Source organism: Mizuhopecten yessoensis, unplaced genomic scaffold (genome assembly GCF_002113885.1).
Source record: "Mizuhopecten yessoensis strain PY_sf001 unplaced genomic scaffold, ASM211388v2 scaffold2103, whole genome shotgun sequence".
Classification (NCBI taxonomy): domain Eukaryota; kingdom Metazoa; phylum Mollusca; class Bivalvia; order Pectinida; family Pectinidae; genus Mizuhopecten; species Mizuhopecten yessoensis.
Genome location: NW_018404379.1, coordinates 81,766 through 101,270, shown reverse-complemented (window position 1 = coordinate 101,270; position 19,505 = coordinate 81,766). Strand labels below are relative to the sequence as shown.

At 42.9% G+C, this 19,505-nt stretch overlaps 1 protein-coding gene across 1 annotated transcript in view; it reads left to right on the top strand.

Annotated features, from left to right (window-relative positions):
• Nucleotides 1-215: 215 nt before the first annotated feature.
• The window catches only part of LOC110445197 (leucine--tRNA ligase, cytoplasmic-like), a 52,392-nt gene continuing 33,102 nt past the window's right edge, over nucleotides 216-19,505 (top strand). Inside the window, exons 1-3 of the mRNA XM_021489677.1 lie at nucleotides 216-365; nucleotides 777-915; nucleotides 9,344-9,556. Of these exons, the coding sequence (XP_021345352.1) occupies nucleotides 275-365; nucleotides 777-915; nucleotides 9,344-9,556 (443 nt within the window). The 5' untranslated portion in view covers nucleotides 216-274. The remainder of the gene's footprint in view (nucleotides 366-776; nucleotides 916-9,343; nucleotides 9,557-19,505) is intronic.

Below are 19,505 nucleotides of genomic sequence, written 5' to 3'. Positions count from 1 at the left end.
TCAGTGAGATGATGACTATATAAGTGAGATGATGACTATATAAGTTAGATGACAGTCTGCGGATTGGTGTGTAAATCTTTAAGTCTAAGTACTTCTTCCTTGACATGTATACGTGACATTCTCTTGTTTAATTTGTGAAGTGAAAATGAATGTGGGTATAGTAAGGGAAGGCTTAGTGTCAACCTGGATTCTAATGACTGATCTGTGATTGCCCAGGTACCTGGACTATGGTGAGCCTAAATGGAAGGAGCAGGCCCTGAAATGTCTGGGAGATATGGAAACATACGCTGATGAGGTTCGCAGGAACTTTGTTGCTACTTTAGACTGGCTACATGAACATGCTTGTTCCAGAAGTTTTGGGTTAGGTAAGAAAGTTCAAACAGAAAAAAAGTTGTTAATGAATGAAGGGATTTCAACCAAATGTGATCTGAAGTATCATTGTGGAAAGAAGACTCAATTTTATATAAACTGAGGCTATGACTTCCCTTTGGGGCAGAGGGGTTGTTGAGGCCAAGGAGAGGAAATAGAGTAAAACATTAAAAATCCTTTCGTTTTGAACCAATGGATGGATGTTAATCAAACTTGTTTCATTGCGTCTTTCGGGATAGAGGATTCAATTATATAAATAGGGGGTGTGGGCCCCCTAGGAGCAGATTTTAATTAAAAATAAAATACCAGGTGTATAAGGCTCCTGGGCCTCTTGTATTCTATGTGTAGTAGATCTTCTGGCTTATATTAATAGTTATTGTCAATACAAATGTGGTTTTTTTTATCAGGTACAAAGCTACCATGGGACACCAAGTATGTAATTGAAGCTCTGTCAGATTCAACCATCTATATGGCTTACTACACTGTAGCACATCTACTACAGGGAGGAGTGTTTGATGGCAGTGGTTCCAGTCCCTCTAACATCAGGTCTGTATAATACTACAGGGAGGGGTGTGTGATGTCTGTGGTCCCAGTCCCTCTAACATCAGGTCTGTATAATACTACAGGGAGGGGTGTGTGATGTCTGTGGTCCCAGTCCCTCTAACATCAGGTCTGTATAATACTACAGGGAGGGGTGTGTGATGTCTGTGGTCCCAGTCCCTCTAACATCAGGTCTGTATAATACTACAGGGAGGGGTGTGTGATGTCTGTGGTCCCAGTCCCTCTAACATCAGGTCTGTATAATACTACAGGGAGGGGTGTGTGATGTCTGTGGTCCCAGTCCCTCTAACATCAGGTCTGTATAATACTACAGGGAGGGGTGTGTGATGTCTGTGGTCCCAGTCCCTCTAACATCAGGTCTGTATAATACTACAGGGAGGGGTGTGTGATGTCTGTGGTCCCAGTCCCTCTAACATCAGGTCTGTATAATACTACAGGGAGGGGTGTGTGATGTCTGTGGTCCCAGTCCCTCTAACATCAGGTCTGTATAATACTACAGGGAGGGGTGTGTGATGTCTGTGGTCCCAGTCCCTCTAACATCAGGTCTGTATAATACTACAGGGAGGGGTGTGTGATGTCTGTGGTCCCAGTCCCTCTAACATCAGGTCTGTATAATACTACAGGGAGGGGTGTGTGATGTCTGTGGTCCCAGTCCCTCTAACATCAGGTCTGTATAATACTACAGGGAGGGGTGTGTGATGTCTGTGGTCCCAGTCCCTCTAACATCAGGTCTGTATAATACTACAGGGAGGGGTGTGTGATGTCTGTGGTCCCAGTCCCTCTAACATCAGGTCTGTATAATACTACAGGGAGGGGTGTGTGATGTCTGTGGTCCCAGTCCCTCTAACATCAGGTCTGTATAATACTACAGGGAGGGGTGTGTGATGTCTGTGGTCCCAGTCCCTCTAACATCAGGTCTGTATAATACTACAGGGAGGGGTGTGTGATGTCTGTGGTCCCAGTCCCTCTAACATCAGGTCTGTATAATACTACAGGGAGGGGTGTGTGATGTCTGTGGTCCCAGTCCCTCTAACATCAGGTCTGTATAATACTACAGGGAGGGGTGTGTGATGTCTGTGGTCCCAGTCCCTCTAACATCAGGTCTGTATAATACTACAGGGAGGGGTGTGTGATGTCTGTGGTCCCAGTCCCTCTAACATCAGGTCTGTATAATACTACAGGGAGGGGTGTGTGATGTCTGTGGTCCCAGTCCCTCTAACATCAGGTCTGTATAATACTACAGGGAGGGGTGTGTGATGTCTGTGGTCCCAGTCCCTCTAACATCAGGTCTGTATAATACTACAGGGAGGGGTGTGTGATGTCTGTGGTCCCAGTCCCTCTAACATCAGGTCTGTATAATACTACAGGGAGGGGTGTGTGATGTCTGTGGTCCCAGTCCCTCTAACATCAGGTCTGTATAATACTACAGGGAGGGGTGTGTGATGTCTGTGGTCCCAGTCCCTCTAACATCAGGTCTGTATAATACTACAGGGAGGGGTGTGTGATGTCTGTGGTCCCAGTCCCTCTAACATCAGGTCTGTATAATACTACAGGGAGGGGTGTGTGATGTCTGTGGTCCCAGTCCCTCTAACATCAGGTCTGTATAATACTACAGGGAGGGGTGTGTGATGTCTGTGGTCCCAGTCCCTCTAACATCAGGTCTGTATAATACTACAGGGAGGGGTGTGTGATGTCTGTGGTCCCAGTCCCTCTAACATCAGGTCTGTATAATACTACAGGGAGGGGTGTGTGATGTCTGTGGTCCCAGTCCCTCTAACATCAGGTCTGTATAATACTACAGGGAGGGGTGTGTGATGTCTGTGGTCCCAGTCCCTCTAACATCAGGTCTGTATAATACTACAGGGAGGGGTGTGTGATGTCTGTGGTCCCAGTCCCTCTAACATCAGGTCTGTATAATACTACAGGGAGGGGTGTGTGATGTCTGTGGTCCCAGTCCCTCTAACATCAGGTCTGTATAATACTACAGGGAGGGGTGTGTGATGTCTGTGGTCCCAGTCCCTCTAACATCAGGTCTGTATAATACTACAGGGAGGGGTGTGTGATGTCTGTGGTCCCAGTCCCTCTAACATCAGGTCTGTATAATACTACAGGGAGGGGTGTGTGATGTCTGTGGTCCCAGTCCCTCTAACATCAGGTCTGTATAATACTACAGGGAGGGGTGTGTGATGTCTGTGGTCCCAGTCCCTCTAACATCAGGTCTGTATAATACTACAGGGAGGGGTGTGTGATGTCTGTGGTCCCAGTCCCTCTAACATCAGGTCTGTATAATACTACAGGGAGGGGTGTGTGATGTCTGTGGTCCCAGTCCCTCTAACATCAGGTCTGTATAATACTACAGGGAGGGGTGTGTGATGTCTGTGGTCCCAGTCCCTCTAACATCAGGTCTGTATAATACTACAGGGAGGGGTGTGTGATGTCTGTGGTCCCAGTCCCTCTAACATCAGGTCTGTATAATACTACAGGGAGGGGTGTGTGATGTCTGTGGTCCCAGTCCCTCTAACATCAGGTCTGTATAATACTACAGGGAGGGGTGTGTGATGTCTGTGGTCCCAGTCCCTCTAACATCAGGTCTGTATAATACTACAGGGAGGGGTGTGTGATGTCTGTGGTCCCAGTCCCTCTAACATCAGGTCTGTATAATACTACAGGGAGGGGTGTGTGATGTCTGTGGTCCCAGTCCCTCTAACATCAGGTCTGTATAATACTACAGGGAGGGGTGTGTGATGTCTGTGGTCCCAGTCCCTCTAACATCAGGTCTGTATAATACTACAGGGAGGGGTGTGTGATGTCTGTGGTCCCAGTCCCTCTAACATCAGGTCTGTATAATACTACAGGGAGGGGTGTGTGATGTCTGTGGTCCCAGTCCCTCTAACATCAGGTCTGTATAATACTACAGGGAGGGGTGTGTGATGTCTGTGGTCCCAGTCCCTCTAACATCAGGTCTGTATAATACTACAGGGAGGGGTGTGTGATGTCTGTGGTCCCAGTCCCTCTAACATCAGGTCTGTATAATACTACAGGGAGGGGTGTGTGATGTCTGTGGTCCCAGTCCCTCTAACATCAGGTCTGTATAATACTACAGGGAGGGGTGTGTGATGTCTGTGGTCCCAGTCCCTCTAACATCAGGTCTGTATAATACTACAGGGAGGGGTGTGTGATGTCTGTGGTCCCAGTCCCTCTAACATCAGGTCTGTATAATACTACAGGGAGGGGTGTGTGATGTCTGTGGTCCCAGTCCCTCTAACATCAGGTCTGTATAATACTACAGGGAGGGGTGTGTGATGTCTGTGGTCCCAGTCCCTCTAACATCAGGTCTGTATAATACTACAGGGAGGGGTGTGTGATGTCTGTGGTCCCAGTCCCTCTAACATCAGGTCTGTATAATACTACAGGGAGGGGTGTGTGATGTCTGTGGTCCCAGTCCCTCTAACATCAGGTCTGTATAATACTACAGGGAGGGGTGTGTGATGTCTGTGGTCCCAGTCCCTCTAACATCAGGTCTGTATAATACTACAGGGAGGGGTGTGTGATGTCTGTGGTCCCAGTCCCTCTAACATCAGGTCTGTATAATACTACAGGGAGGGGTGTGTGATGTCTGTGGTCCCAGTCCCTCTAACATCAGGTCTGTATAATACTACAGGGAGGGGTGTGTGATGTCTGTGGTCCCAGTCCCTCTAACATCAGGTCTGTATAATACTACAGGGAGGGGTGTGTGATGTCTGTGGTCCCAGTCCCTCTAACATCAGGTCTGTATAATACTACAGGGAGGGGTGTGTGATGTCTGTGGTCCCAGTCCCTCTAACATCAGGTCTGTATAATACTACAGGGAGGGGTGTGTGATGTCTGTGGTCCCAGTCCCTCTAACATCAGGTCTGTATAATACTACAGGGAGGGGTGTGTGATGTCTGTGGTCCCAGTCCCTCTAACATCAGGTCTGTATAATACTACAGGGAGGGGTGTGTGATGTCTGTGGTCCCAGTCCCTCTAACATCAGGTCTGTATAATACTACAGGGAGGGGTGTGTGATGTCTGTGGTCCCAGTCCCTCTAACATCAGGTCTGTATAATACTACAGGGAGGGGTGTGTGATGTCTGTGGTCCCAGTCCCTCTAACATCAGGTCTGTATAATACTACAGGGAGGGGTGTGTGATGTCTGTGGTCCCAGTCCCTCTAACATCAGGTCTGTATAATACTACAGGGAGGGGTGTGTGATGTCTGTGGTCCCAGTCCCTCTAACATCAGGTCTGTATAATACTACAGGGAGGGGTGTGTGATGTCTGTGGTCCCAGTCCCTCTAACATCAGGTCTGTATAATACTACAGGGAGGGGTGTGTGATGTCTGTGGTCCCAGTCCCTCTAACATCAGGTCTGTATAATACTACAGGGAGGGGTGTGTGATGTCTGTGGTCCCAGTCCCTCTAACATCAGGTCTGTATAATACTACAGGGAGGGGTGTGTGATGTCTGTGGTCCCAGTCCCTCTAACATCAGGTCTGTATAATACTACAGGGAGGGGTGTGTGATGTCTGTGGTCCCAGTCCCTCTAACATCAGGTCTGTATAATACTACAGGGAGGGGTGTGTGATGTCTGTGGTCCCAGTCCCTCTAACATCAGGTCTGTATAATACTACAGGGAGGGGTGTGTGATGTCTGTGGTCCCAGTCCCTCTAACATCAGGTCTGTATAATACTACAGGGAGGGGTGTGTGATGTCTGTGGTCCCAGTCCCTCTAACATCAGGTCTGTATAATACTACAGGGAGGGGTGTGTGATGTCTGTGGTCCCAGTCCCTCTAACATCAGGTCTGTATAATACTACAGGGAGGGGTGTGTGATGTCTGTGGTCCCAGTCCCTCTAACATCAGGTCTGTATAATACTACAGGGAGGGGTGTGTGATGTCTGTGGTCCCAGTCCCTCTAACATCAGGTCTGTATAATACTACAGGGAGGGGTGTGTGATGTCTGTGGTCCCAGTCCCTCTAACATCAGGTCTGTATAATACTACAGGGAGGGGTGTGTGATGTCTGTGGTCCCAGTCCCTCTAACATCAGGTCTGTATAATACTACAGGGAGGGGTGTGTGATGTCTGTGGTCCCAGTCCCTCTAACATCAGGTCTGTATAATACTACAGGGAGGGGTGTGTGATGTCTGTGGTCCCAGTCCCTCTAACATCAGGTCTGTATAATACTACAGGGAGGGGTGTGTGATGTCTGTGGTCCCAGTCCCTCTAACATCAGGTCTGTATAATACTACAGGGAGGGGTGTGTGATGTCTGTGGTCCCAGTCCCTCTAACATCAGGTCTGTATAATACTACAGGGAGGGGTGTGTGATGTCTGTGGTCCCAGTCCCTCTAACATCAGGTCTGTATAATACTACAGGGAGGGGTGTGTGATGTCTGTGGTCCCAGTCCCTCTAACATCAGGTCTGTATAATACTACAGGGAGGGGTGTGTGATGTCTGTGGTCCCAGTCCCTCTAACATCAGGTCTGTATAATACTACAGGGAGGGGTGTGTGATGTCTGTGGTCCCAGTCCCTCTAACATCAGGTCTGTATAATACTACAGGGAGGGGTGTGTGATGTCTGTGGTCCCAGTCCCTCTAACATCAGGTCTGTATAATACTACAGGGAGGGGTGTGTGATGTCTGTGGTCCCAGTCCCTCTAACATCAGGTCTGTATAATACTACAGGGAGGGGTGTGTGATGTCTGTGGTCCCAGTCCCTCTAACATCAGGTCTGTATAATACTACAGGGAGGGGTGTGTGATGTCTGTGGTCCCAGTCCCTCTAACATCAGGTCTGTATAATACTACAGGGAGGGGTGTGTGATGTCTGTGGTCCCAGTCCCTCTAACATCAGGTCTGTATAATACTACAGGGAGGGGTGTGTGATGTCTGTGGTCCCAGTCCCTCTAACATCAGGTCTGTATAATACTACAGGGAGGGGTGTGTGATGTCTGTGGTCCCAGTCCCTCTAACATCAGGTCTGTATAATACTACAGGGAGGGGTGTGTGATGTCTGTGGTCCCAGTCCCTCTAACATCAGGTCTGTATAATACTACAGGGAGGGGTGTGTGATGTCTGTGGTCCCAGTCCCTCTAACATCAGGTCTGTATAATACTACAGGGAGGGGTGTGTGATGTCTGTGGTCCCAGTCCCTCTAACATCAGGTCTGTATAATACTACAGGGAGGGGTGTGTGATGTCTGTGGTCCCAGTCCCTCTAACATCAGGTCTGTATAATACTACAGGGAGGGGTGTGTGATGTCTGTGGTCCCAGTCCCTCTAACATCAGGTCTGTATAATACTACAGGGAGGGGTGTGTGATGTCTGTGGTCCCAGTCCCTCTAACATCAGGTCTGTATAATACTACAGGGAGGGGTGTGTGATGTCTGTGGTCCCAGTCCCTCTAACATCAGGTCTGTATAATACTACAGGGAGGGGTGTGTGATGTCTGTGGTCCCAGTCCCTCTAACATCAGGTCTGTATAATACTACAGGGAGGGGTGTGTGATGTCTGTGGTCCCAGTCCCTCTAACATCAGGTCTGTATAATACTACAGGGAGGGGTGTGTGATGTCTGTGGTCCCAGTCCCTCTAACATCAGGTCTGTATAATACTACAGGGAGGGGTGTGTGATGTCTGTGGTCCCAGTCCCTCTAACATCAGGTCTGTATAATACTACAGGGAGGGGTGTGTGATGTCTGTGGTCCCAGTCCCTCTAACATCAGGTCTGTATAATACTACAGGGAGGGGTGTGTGATGTCTGTGGTCCCAGTCCCTCTAACATCAGGTCTGTATAATACTACAGGGAGGGGTGTGTGATGTCTGTGGTCCCAGTCCCTCTAACATCAGGTCTGTATAATACTACAGGGAGGGGTGTGTGATGTCTGTGGTCCCAGTCCCTCTAACATCAGGTCTGTATAATACTACAGGGAGGGGTGTGTGATGTCTGTGGTCCCAGTCCCTCTAACATCAGGTCTGTATAATACTACAGGGAGGGGTGTGTGATGTCTGTGGTCCCAGTCCCTCTAACATCAGGTCTGTATAATACTACAGGGAGGGGTGTGTGATGTCTGTGGTCCCAGTCCCTCTAACATCAGGTCTGTATAATACTACAGGGAGGGGTGTGTGATGTCTGTGGTCCCAGTCCCTCTAACATCAGGTCTGTATAATACTACAGGGAGGGGTGTGTGATGTCTGTGGTCCCAGTCCCTCTAACATCAGGTCTGTATAATACTACAGGGAGGGGTGTGTGATGTCTGTGGTCCCAGTCCCTCTAACATCAGGTCTGTATAATACTACAGGGAGGGGTGTGTGATGTCTGTGGTCCCAGTCCCTCTAACATCAGGTCTGTATAATACTACAGGGAGGGGTGTGTGATGTCTGTGGTCCCAGTCCCTCTAACATCAGATCTGTATAATACTACAGGGAGGGGTGTGTGATGTCTGTGGTCCCAGTCCCTCTAACATCAGGTCTGTATAATACTACAGGGAGGGATGTGTGATGTCTGTGGTCCCAGTCCCTCTAACATCTGGTATAATAAATGTTATAGACAGATATTGATCGTAGTTATAGAATATTGTAAGTTTAGATAGAGTGTTAGTTGGTTATTATGTTTATCTAGGTCATAGGTCATTTTTGTATGAAGACACAAGGTTTACAGAGGTAAATTAACTAATGAGAGTTTATCAACTATCACAAGGTTTCGGATCTTTTTCTTCTACAATGCTTAGATACTGTATAGCGGTTATATTTCGTGTCGGTTTTAATTTCGCTATATTCGTGCTTTGACTAATTATCCACAAACTCTAAACACCAGCAAAATTATCAAAAATGTTAACCACTTTTACAGACCTTATCACAAAATGTTGAAAATACTTATAACCCAATGCTGTTATGCAAGCTTAAATGAACTCAAATCAGATATCACCAGACAACTGGGCAGTCCATGTAAAAACAACACTTGCATATAAGTGGCCACAACATATTTATGTGTACACAGTATGTGATTTATTGATTACAGTTTACTCCTACAAAGGTACATACACATTTGATTTTCTTTCGAGTGAAGTCACTGGTGGATGACAATGGTCGGGGTCATTGTTTTCAAACGGTTTACCTGTATTCTGAGGTTTAACCCTTAAATGATGACACTCAGAATACTTTGCACAACACATGGCATTCGGGTGCACGGCGAAATTCAACCCCCACGAATATTTACTGAATACAAAACCCTAAAAATATTGACCCCGCGACTATAAAGCGCTATACAGTATATCAAGGTGTTATTGACCTGGGAAACAATGACCATAGACTTCTGTTTGAATGTTGTAGTAGGAATTTGTTGTGTATGATTTTTTACTGCCTCTAAAACTGATGAAAAGGTATTCATTTCCAGGGCAGATCAGCTGACACCAGAAATATGGGACTATATCTTCTTCAGCAATACCAAAATTCCCAAAACTGATATTCCATTAAAAACTCTGGATAGATTGAAAGCTGAGTTCAACTACTGGTACCCAGTTGACCTGCGAGTTTCTGGCAAGGATCTTGTTCCCAACCACCTCACTTACTACATCTATAACCACTGTGCAATGTGGCCCAATGACCCGTGAGTACAAATCATTGCCTAGTCTCACTAGCTCACCTGGCCAGAAGGGCCCAATGACCCGTGAGTACAATCATTGCCTAGTCTCACTAGCTCACCTGGCCAGAAGGGCCAAATGAGCATTTGCCATGGTGCATCATCTGACTGTCGTCCGTCAATTTTTTCCTTTAAGACGCTACTGGTCCTTAAGGAGGCTCCACCCTTTCGCAATTAGCCAGCAGAATTCAATGAAAGTTTCACATAATGGTTATGTCACTATGTAGAGGAGATTTTATGAAAATCTAAGCATTCCGATTAACTGGGGATTTTTTGTAAAAAAATACTGAAAAATTGAATTTTGGTCAAATTCAACACTTTCACATATTTTTGAGCGTGTGGCATTATTCAAAACTATAACAACAATAAAATAATGAAAAGAAACATTGCTTATCAACCCTACATATAATTTATTTATCAAAAAATATCTACAAAATGTTACAAAAAGCGTTTTTTATTGAAATTGTATGGATAAAAGTTACTAAATACAATCTAAGTGCAAACAGGACACATAGTTTCATACAAAAAGAGTGAGAAATTGAACCAAATACACACAAAGTCTTTATAATTCATTTATTTTACATTTTACAATAATTTTGATCCTGATGAGAGTTGTTTACCTTGAAATAAATCGGAAATTTTTGCACAGGGATAGAATTTATACAATGACACTTATTTTATTTACTATACCAAAAACGACGGAAATAATTAAAATTACTATATTTAATTGTCAATTTACTCTCAATCATGTTACACTTTGGACATCATTTCATAGCCCGCTTATGCATGGTACATATATAACCGTAGGCTATCGCATGGTATGCCGTTATTACGTGCACGCACATGCACTTGCACCAAGTGTAAACAAAACAAATCAGTCTGCATTCCATGCGCCTCATATATATACGACCTTCTGATCGTATGTCAGTGTTTTCCTGTGAGTTAATTAATATCTTTGTACCATAAGCTTTATTTCTGAAGTACGTGTAATTGCACATGATTTCCAAGTTATTAGTAAGTCTCGATATCGGGTGTTGACATATCATCGTCACGCATGTGTACTTTTGTTTACCCGGTGTTACTATAATTTACACTACGGTAATGGAATGCCCGATACGCAATATGGAAATGACGACACGAAAATACGACAAGCAAAACATGTGTATTACGAAGGGTGGAAAGTCCTTAACAGTTCAGTGGATTTACTCCAAATTTGGTCTGGAGAAAGAAAAAAAAACCTTTAAAAGTCATTGAGTCAAATACTTCAAACGACTAATTCTGAAGACCTAAAGGCCTACAATCATGATATTTGGCTGGTAGCTTCCTTGGATGGAGCCCAATAAAGTTTGTGAACAAAAATGACCTTGGCTTACTTTCAAGATCAACGAGGTCAAATATGTCAAAAACTTCAAACAACTTCTTCTGATGATTCGAAAGGCCTAGAATCATTATATTATGCTGGTAGCTTACTAAAATAAAGCCCAACAAAGTTTGCGAGTGAAAATAACCTTGACCTGTATTTAAAGTCACAGGGGTCAAACATGTCAAAAACTTTATACAATGACACTTATTTTATTTACTATACCAAAAACGACGGAAATAATTAAAATTATAATTATAATTAAAATATATACGCAATATGGAAATGACGACACGAAAATACGACAAGCAAAACATGTGTATTACGAAGGGTGGAAAGTCCTTAACAGTTCAGTGGATTTACTCCAAATTTGGTCTGGAGAAAGAAAAAAAAACCTTTAAAAGTCATTGAGTCAAATACTTCAAACGACTAATTCTGAAGACCTAAAGGCCTACAATCATGATATTTGGCTGGTAGCTTCCTTGGATGGAGCCCAATAAAGTTTGTGAACAAAAATGACCTTGGCTTACTTTCAAGATCAACGAGGTCAAATATGTCAAAAACTTCAAACAACTTCTTCTGATGATTCGAAAGGCCTAGAATCATTATATTATGCTGGTAGCTTACTAAAATAAAGCCCAACAAAGTTTGCGAGTGAAAATAACCTTGACCTGTATTTAAAGTCACAGGGGTCAAACATGTCAAAAACTTCACACATCTTTTTATGAAGAACCGAAATACCTACAATCCTGATATTTGGCTGGTAGCTTCCTTGGATCGAGCCCAACAAATTTGAGAACAAAAATGAACTTAGCTTACTTTCAAGGTCAAATATGTCAAATATCTCAAAAACTTCACACAATTTTTTCTGAAGAACCAAACGGCTAAGATTCTTGATGTTTCTCTGGTAGCTTCATTGGATGGACAGTAACAAAGTTTGAGAATGTATTTTCAAGGTAACAGGGGTGAAATATGTCAAAAACTTCTGAATAACTGAAACGCCTAGTGTCCTGACATTGGCATAAATATTCCTGGGATTGAGTCTGACAGAGTTTGCAAAACAAAATGATCTTGACCTACTTCTTAGGTCATATCATGGAAACATTTTACATCCCCTTCATATAACCATATACAGTTGCTTCGCTTGAAGAGACATATCCATACATGCTACCAGGGTTGGGTCTGGGATCAAGCTCCACCCCTTGGGGCTGACTTTTTGGGTCATTTCATAGAGCCAGTTCAGTTGACCACCGTATAACCAAATATACAATTAGTGGTCATGAAGAGATGACTACTTTCATGCTACTTGATTTAGATCTGAGGTCCTGCCTCACTGTTTGGTATTAGAAAGAGATGAGATCCCTACCCTATAACCATGTATTAAATAAGTGTGTATGGAGTAACAAATACATTACCGTCCTTGGTGTCATTACTGACCCTAGGGATTTATTACCGTCCTTAGTGTCATTACTGACTCTAGGGATTTATTACCGTCCTTAGTGTCATTACTGACTTTAGGGATTTATTACCCTCCTTAGTGTCATTACTGACCCTAGGGATTTATTACCGTCCTTAGTGTCATTACTCACCCTAGGGGTTTATTACCGTCCCTGGTGTCATTACTGACCCTAGGGATTTATTAACGTCCTTGGTGTCATTACTGACCCCTACCCTATAACCATGTATTAAATAAGTGGGTATGGAGTAACAAATACATTACCGTCCTTGATTTCATTACTGACCCTAGGGATTTATTACCGTCCTTGGTGTTATTACTGACCCTAGGGATTTATTACCCTCCCTGGTGTCATAACTGACCCTAGGGATTTATTACCGTCCTTGGTGTCATTACTGACCCTAGGGATTTATTACCGTCCTTGGTGTCATTACTGACCCTAGGGATTTATTACCGTCCTTGGTGTCATTACTGACCCTAGGGATTTATTACCGTCCTTGGTGTCATTACTGACCCTAGGGATTTATTACCGTCCTTGGTGTCATTACTGACCCTAGGGATTTATTACCGTCCTTGGTGTCATTACTGACCCTAGGGATTTATTACCGTCCTTGGTGTCATTACTGACCCTAGGGATTTATTACCGTCCTTGGTGTCATTACTGACCCTAGGGATTTATTACCGTCCTTGGTGTCATTACTGACCCTAGGGATTTATTACCGTCCTTGGTGTCATTACTGACCCTAGGGATTTATTACCGTCCTTGGTGTCATTACTGACCCTAGGGATTTATTACCGTCCTTGGTGTCATTACTGACCCTAGGGATTTATTACCGTCCTTGGTGTCATTACTGACCCTAGGGATTTATTACCGTCCTTGGTGTCATTACTGACCCTAGGGATTTATTACCGTCCTTGGTGTCATTACTGACCCTAGGGATTTATTACCGTCCTTGGTGTCATTACTGACCCTAGGGATTTATTACCGTCCTTGGTGTCATTACTGACCCTAGGGATTTATTACCGTCCTTGGTGTCATTACTGACCCTAGGGATTTATTACCGTCCTTGGTGTCATTACTGACCCTAGGGATTTATTACCGTCCTTGGTGTCATTACTGACCCTAGGGATTTATTACCGTCCTTGGTGTCATTACTGACCCTAGGGATTTATTACCGTCCTTGGTGTCATTACTGACCCTAGGGATTTATTACCGTCCTTGGTGTCATTACTGACCCTAGGGATTTATTACCGTCCTTGGTGTCATTACTGACCCTAGGGATTTATTACCGTCCTTGGTGTCATTACTGACCCTAGGGATTTATTACCGTCCTTGGTGTCATTACTGACCCTAGGGATTTATTACCGTCCTTGGTGTCATTACTGACCCTAGGGATTTATTACCGTCCTTGGTGTCATTACTGACCCTAGGGATTTATTACCGTCCTTGGTGTCATTACTGACCCTAGGGATTTATTACCGTCCTTGGTGTCATTACTGACCCTAGGGATTTATTACCGTCCTTGGTGTCATTACTGACCCTAGGGATTTATTACCGTCCTTGGTGTCATTACTGACCCTAGGGATTTATTACCGTCCTTGGTGTCATTACTGACCCTAGGGATTTATTACCGTCCTTGGTGTCATTACTGACCCTAGGGATTTATTACCGTCCTTGGTGTCATTACTGACCCTAGGGATTTATTACCGTCCTTGGTGTCATTACTGACCCTAGGGATTTATTACCGTCCTTGGTGTCATTACTGACCCTAGGGATTTATTACCGTCCTTGGTGTCATTACTGACCCTAGGGATTTATTACCGTCCTTGGTGTCATTACTGACCCTAGGGATTTATTACCGTCCTTGGTGTCATTACTGACCCTAGGGATTTATTACCGTCCTTGGTGTCATTACTGACCCTAGGGATTTATTACCGTCCTTGGTGTCATTACTGACCCTAGGGATTTATTACCGTCCTTGGTGTCATTACTGACCCTAGGGATTTATTACCGTCCTTGGTGTCATTACTGACCCTAGGGATTTATTACCGTCCTTGGTGTCATTACTGACCCTAGGGATTTATTACCGTCCTTGGTGTCATTACTGACCCTAGGGATTTATTACCGTCCTTGGTGTCATTACTGACCCTAGGGATTTATTACCGTCCTTGGTGTCATTACTGACCCTAGGGATTTATTACCGTCCTTGGTGTCATTACTGACCCTAGGGATTTATTACCGTCCTTGGTGTCATTACTGACCCTAGGGATTTATTACCGTCCTTGGTGTCATTACTGACCCTAGGGATTTATTACCGTCCTTGGTGTCATTACTGACCCTAGGGATTTATTACCGTCCTTGGTGTCATTACTGACCCTAGGGATTTATTACCGTCCTTGGTGTCATTACTGACCCTAGGGATTTATTACCGTCCTTGGTGTCATTACTGACCCTAGGGATTTATTACCGTCCTTGGTGTCATTACTGACCCTAGGGATTTATTACCGTCCTTGGTGTCATTACTGACCCTAGGGATTTATTACCGTCCTTGGTGTCATTACTGACCCTAGGGATTTATTACCGTCCTTGGTGTCATTACTGACCCTAGGGATTTATTACCGTCCTTGGTGTCATTACTGACCCTAGGGATTTATTACCGTCCTTGGTGTCATTACTGACCCTAGGGATTTATTACCGTCCTTGGTGTCATTACTGACCCTAGGGATTTATTACCGTCCTTGGTGTCATTACTGACCCTAGGGATTTATTACCGTCCTTGGTGTCATTACTGACCCTAGGGATTTATTACCGTCCTTGGTGTCATTACTGACCCTAGGGATTTATTACCGTCCTTGGTGTCATTACTGACCCTAGGGATTTATTACCGTCCTTGGTGTCATTACTGACCCTAGGGATTTATTACCGTCCTTGGTGTCATTACTGACCCTAGGGATTTATTACCGTCCTTGGTGTCATTACTGACCCTAGGGATTTATTACCGTCCTTGGTGTCATTACTGACCCTAGGGATTTATTACCGTCCTTGGTGTCATTACTGACCCTAGGGATTTATTACCGTCCTTGGTGTCATTACTGACCCTAGGGATTTATTACCGTCCTTGGTGTCATTACTGACCCTAGGGATTTATTACCGTCCTTGGTGTCATTACTGACCCTAGGGATTTATTACCGTCCTTGGTGTCATTACTGACCCTAGGGATTTATTACCGTCCTTGGTGTCATTACTGACCCTAGGGATTTATTACCGTCCTTGGTGTCATTACTGACCCTAGGGATTTATTACCGTCCTTGGTGTCATTACTGACCCTAGGGATTTATTACCGTCCTTGGTGTCATTACTGACCCTAGGGATTTATTACCGTCCTTGGTGTCATTACTGACCCTAGGGATTTATTACCGTCCTTGGTGTCATTACTGACCCTAGGGATTTATTACAGTCCTTAGTGTCATTACTGACCCTAGAGATTTATTACTGTCTTTGGTGTCATTACTGACCCTAGGGATTTATTAACGTCCTTGGTGTCATTACTGACTCTAGGGATTTATTACCGTCCTTGGTGTCATTACTGACCCTAGGGATTTATTATCATCCTTGGAGTCATTACTGACCCTAGGGATTTATTACCGTCCTTAGTGTCATTACTGACCCTAGGGATTTATTACCGTCCTTTAAGTTCAACGATTTCAAGTTGTCAGTTGTTATCAATATTAAAGCGTTTTAATTATTTGACTTCAACAACACTATGTTTGTAGTACAGTAATGAAATCGTATATACATTTATAAATCACAGACATAAAAAATGAAATAGTCGATGTATTATTTTTTATCAAAGTAAATAATTAAGAAAGATGTTGTTATTGAAATGATAACGGTTCCTGTGGTGGTCCAACAGATGGGTTCACATATATTATTCCTTTATTTTACAATGGGAACTGGAAAGCGAATCCAGTTAAAAACTTGACCTAAATAAAGCTGACAGCATGCTGCCGAAAAACGGACCTGTATTATTGTTGTTAGTACTTTTGCGTTGAGAATTTCAGGGATGTTATTAAAGGCTTTTAATACTGATTAGGAATTTGAAACGATATGTGTGCTAATATAAACAGGTTTAGTGCGCAGTTGCGCCGATATTTAATGTAAATTTCGCACAAGAGTGCTGTCGTGAACATCTCTGAACAGATTCGATTTCAAGAATGAAAACCCGCCAGTGTACTTCATCCAATCAGATGGAGGATATCGTAGGGTTAAAGGTTACATTGCCAAGCAGGACACTCAGGCAATCAAAATAGTTTTGCTAAACTGCAATAAATATCGGTCCGCATTTTCACTGCTAAAAGACTTTTTTTTATTTCTGCACATCAATGAATTTATCATAAGTTTGGAAATTGGTTTTGTCAAATTTGTTCACTGAACTTGGTAAAAAGATCGTGAAGTAGCCCTTCGTCAAATGTGGTGACGATTGCAAATTTGGAGTTACACAACTATTTCAACTACCGTTTGATATATTTTCAAACATGGTCGCTTATATGTATCAAATGTGGTCGTTTAACGTAATGGGGTGAATAATGGGTGGTTGCTGGTCGCGTTAAACAGATGGTCGCTTGTTATACAGTTAATTTACATAGTAAAAGCTGTCGGGAGGAATGAAAAGTGGTCGCATAAAACAGATGGTCGTTTAATACAGATGGTCGTTTAATACAGATGGTCCCTTGAGTAGATTTGACTGTACTAGGTCATTTAATTTCATAATTTGTCATATAAACAATGAAAATGTTGTGTAAACTTTTGTTTGTCCGGCAATCTTCTCATACATTTTTCGACCGATCTCTTTAAAACTTAGTATGCATTATAATCATGATATGAAGTTGTGTCTCCCTAAAAAGAATTTTGATTCAACAATTTTTGCAAAAGTTATTCCCCTTTGGTCATTTCAGTATTTGATATTTTGTCCGGAGATCTCCTCCTACATTTTTTAACAGATTTCTTTTAAACTTAGTAGGCTAAATAATCATGATATGTTGTTGTGTTTCCCCGAAAAGAATTTTTGATTCGACAATTTTTGCAAAAGTTATTGCTCTTTGTTTATTTCAGTATTTTATTAGGTCACCTGAGACAAAGTCTCAAGTGACCTATTGCGATCGCCTTTTGTCCGTCGTCGTGCGTCGTCCGCCGTGCGTCCGTAAACAATTTACATTTTCGACTTCTCCAAAACCCCTGAGCCAATTTCAATGAAATTTTGCAGAAACCTTCCATGGCCAAAGGTCAACTAAAATTGTGAATTATATGGTCCCCAGTATATCAGGTGACCGTTAAGGCCCATGGGCCTCTTGTTTTTGTCCGGCGATCTTCTCCTACATTTTTCAATCAATCTATTTGATTTAATCATGAAGTCAACTTGTGTTTAATGAGTTGGAGACTAACCTCTGATTACCTGTTTTCCTTAAAATATTGACAAGATCCCAAATTGGTCAGATATGACACTGTCAGAAAAGATTTCTTGTTAGAGAATCCAAATGATACATTTCATTCATATACAGCTGACATGAATGTATAACATGGTTTGTTGTCAGGTTTGACAGCTGGTACACATGCCAATTTGTGCCATTCCTTCTATACAGTTCCCAGATACAATACTAAATTTGTTATACAACTCAATAATAATCTTCTTTTTTTTCAATTAGAATATAGCTTGAGTGAGTCTAGGTCCACAGCTAGATACAAGCAGTAATTATATACAGGAGTTATCTCCCCTGATAATTTATAAATGTTTGAAAGAATAAATAATTTTATATACCAGTAAATCACATTTCAACTGTTTCATTTCTCATATTTTACATTTTACATTTTAATACCAGAATCCCTTGATATATATATAATAAGAAGTTCTAAGGATCAGTTTGCAATGTATTAATTGATGTAAGATCTTGATGGTACTATGTTTTGTGAAAGTACACACTGCTTTTACACTAGAATACAATAGGATAAATAATGGATGCAGGCAGATACTCTGCCTCTATATCCATATCTTATATGTTTATAACATATTTCAGAATAACTTTTCATGGTTGTTCCCTGATATTTCTTTTTGGCCAGCCAAATGATTGTATTTCAGCTCAATATTCCTTGAAGGATTTTGAGTTTCAGGGTTCGAAGGTCAAGGTCACTGCTATTGTTTTTTGAAAATCTTTAAAAGTGCTCAAATGTCTTCATTCCTTGAGGATCGAACTTAAAACATCTTGAAGGACTATAGCATCTAGGATCAATAACAAGGTTACCATTTACTATATTTGGAAGTCATTGTTAGCTATCTATCGACTTCGTCAAACTTCCTTTGGCATCATTTGTTTTGTATTGATCAAAGTTGAATATTGAAGGATCTGTATCACTTGCCATGCCTGAAGTTGTTTTACAACAATAATTGCAATTATGGAACAAGTTATAAACAACAAATAGCACAGAGCAGTTCTCAAGTGTAATGTTATAGAAACTAGAAAATCCAGAGATAGGTTTTCCCATGCCTTTTCACATGAAAGTTAAAAAATTAAATATTAACTTAGTTGTGAAAGGTGAGTGTTGTAGCGTTATAGCATGTCAGCTAACCACTCTTAGAATGATGCAGGTCTTATTTCCATGTAAGAAAGTATATAACACTATATGGCATTCGATGAGCATACATTGTTCCGTCCCTTGATACTCTTGTTTCTGTTGAATCAAAATCTAAGGGTGAACTCTTAACATTATCTTTGATCATATCTGTATACGATTTCTCAATCAGGGAAGTTATATATGAGAAATTAAGAGCGCCTACCTCAGATAAACTTAAGGATTTTTAGGTCACCTGAGACAAAGTCTCAAGTGACCTAGTGCGATCGCCTTTTGTCCGGCGGCGTCCCCAGCCCCCAGGGGCCTGAGGGGCGGGGCCAAAATGACTAAAATTTCAAAAATCTTCTTCTCAAGACCCAGATATGGTAGAATCAAATACTCTTCATAGATGGAAGGGTTTTTAGGTGCTCTACCAAAATTGTGAATTTTATGACCCTAGGGTCTCACGTTTACGTTTACCCCTGGGGAGGGGGGG